This window comes from Sinocyclocheilus anshuiensis, unplaced genomic scaffold (assembly GCF_001515605.1).
Source record: "Sinocyclocheilus anshuiensis isolate Anshui unplaced genomic scaffold, SAMN03320099.WGS_v1.1 scaffold1005, whole genome shotgun sequence".
NCBI lineage: Eukaryota > Metazoa > Chordata > Actinopteri > Cypriniformes > Cyprinidae > Sinocyclocheilus > Sinocyclocheilus anshuiensis.
The window spans coordinates 820,324-822,278 of NW_015555810.1; the positions used below are offsets into that span (position 1 = coordinate 820,324).

General features: G+C 37.4%; 1 protein-coding gene across 5 annotated transcripts in view; it reads right to left on the minus strand.

Annotated features, from left to right (window-relative positions):
- The window catches only part of LOC107675133 (interleukin-1 receptor type 1), a 25,546-nt gene that overhangs the window by 9,251 nt on the left and 14,340 nt on the right, over positions 1-1,955 (minus strand). For all 5 annotated transcript variants that reach the window (XM_016469370.1, XM_016469367.1, XM_016469369.1 and 2 more), the window contains 2 exons: positions 1,388-1,568; positions 525-690 (listed from right to left, as the gene is read on the minus strand). In XM_016469370.1, coding sequence (XP_016324856.1) covers positions 525-690; positions 1,388-1,568 — 347 coding nt within the window. The remainder of the gene's footprint in view (positions 1-524; positions 691-1,387; positions 1,569-1,955) is intronic.

Consider the following 1,955-nt stretch of genomic DNA (forward strand, 5'->3'; position numbering starts at 1 on the left):
AATCCAGCATTAAGACGTTTTTAACTCAAATACGAGTCCATAATCCATAATAATGCTTCCTCCAGTGAAAAAGTGTTCTGGTCTGAATCAGGAGAGAAATCTGCACAGATCAAGCAGCGTTTAAACAGCTCTAAACAAATATGTGTGTGGATTTTGATGTGAGAGACAACAGGAGATGGACTTTTTCACTGTAGGAAGCGTTATTATGGATTATGGACTCATATTTTAAAAACGTCTTAATGCTGGATTTGTTTCAGCTTTTGTCTTCTCCAGATGTTAACTGATGGACTGGAGTGGTGTGGATTACTTGTGGATTATTGTGATGTTTTTATCAGCTGTTTGGACTCTCATTCTGACGGCACCCATTCACTTCACTGGTGAGCACGTGATGCAATGCTACATTTCTCCAAACCTGATGAAGAAACAAACTCATCCTAATCTTGGCTGGCCTGAGAGTGAGTGGCTTTTCAGCAAATTGTCATTATGTTCACACATCATCTTCCCATTGTGCAGTAAATGCTCACCCTTCACTTCACACTCTATAGTTTCGGCCATTTCACGGACGACTCCAGCTACACGAAAGGTCATTTTACAGGTGTAAAATCCAGCGTCATCGAGATGCACTTTGCGTATGTTGAGCATATCTTCATTTGGAACAAATTTCTTATCTTCTTGAAGGAGCTCACAGTTCTGAGAGGAAAGCAGACACAGTAGAGACAAAGAAAGAGCAAATCAAATCTATGCATCTAAATGAATGAATGCGCAAAGGCAGGTGCACAATGTATTTATGTCCGTGTCTCAGTGTTGACATTACATTTATGCAAACCACAGATGTTTTTATTTGAAGAAACATACTCCGCATTGAAGGTGTCAGTTTTTATCAGTTTATGCATGTGAATTTTGCTGTTTGAGGTTCAGGAAAGCACACAAAAATAATGAAAAAATAAATAAATAAAAATAAATAAAATAAAAAAGATAAATATATATATTTTTAAATAAAATAAAAAATAATGCAATAGTTATTATTGACCACATTATTTGATTTTATTTAAATAATGACATTTTCAAAATGCATTCATTCAAATTGCTTAGAAGCAGCATAAATCTCTGAGTTTTAATCCAAATGCATGGAAATTGTATATGCAATTCAAATACATTAATCTTACATTTAGGCCTAATGTGACTCTTAGACTTGGAGAAGTCATGGAAACTAATACAACTTTAAAAATCTTCTATAATGAATATACATTTTGCTCAACAGAACAAATTTGGAACAACATAAGGGAAAAGTAAATAATCACAGGACTTTCATTTTTGGATGCACTATCTCTTTAAGGCCTCTCTGGCGAACTTGATCAGATAAAGAGATAAACAATGCATTTTCTACCTTGTACCACAGGATGGACGGACTGTCCACGCTCTTTAGATATTTCCTCAGAGGGCAGACGAGGAGATCGTTCACATGAGCGCTGATCCGCTGGAGTCCCCTCTGCGGTCTCTCACAGTTTTCTGACGTCATTTCGGTCACCACCAGTCCTGTCGCCTGTTTGTAGCACTCACTTTGAGTCCTGATGACAAAATACACACAGACAGGGTTATTGGGGATCAAAACAAGCAGTTGCCACACAAATGCTCGCTCTCCTAAACCAAAGACATGACAGCCAACTCAATGTCAGCAATCCAAACATGCAAACTGAGTGACAGGCAGCATGTGTTTTTAACTAAAGTCCGGACCGTTCTGGGCCGATTTCTCACAACGTGTATTTTAATAATACCTGTCAGGTAGTAGAGACATTTTTATGCATGCTATTTTAAAAAGAAATCACTGTCTGCAATGCCTTAAAAAAAACTGTGTTCTGTTCTAGTATTCTGCATGTCATATTTTACACACAGCAGTGGCATGGAAATAAGATATAATGGAGAGGAGATGGAAAACACACACACACACACACACA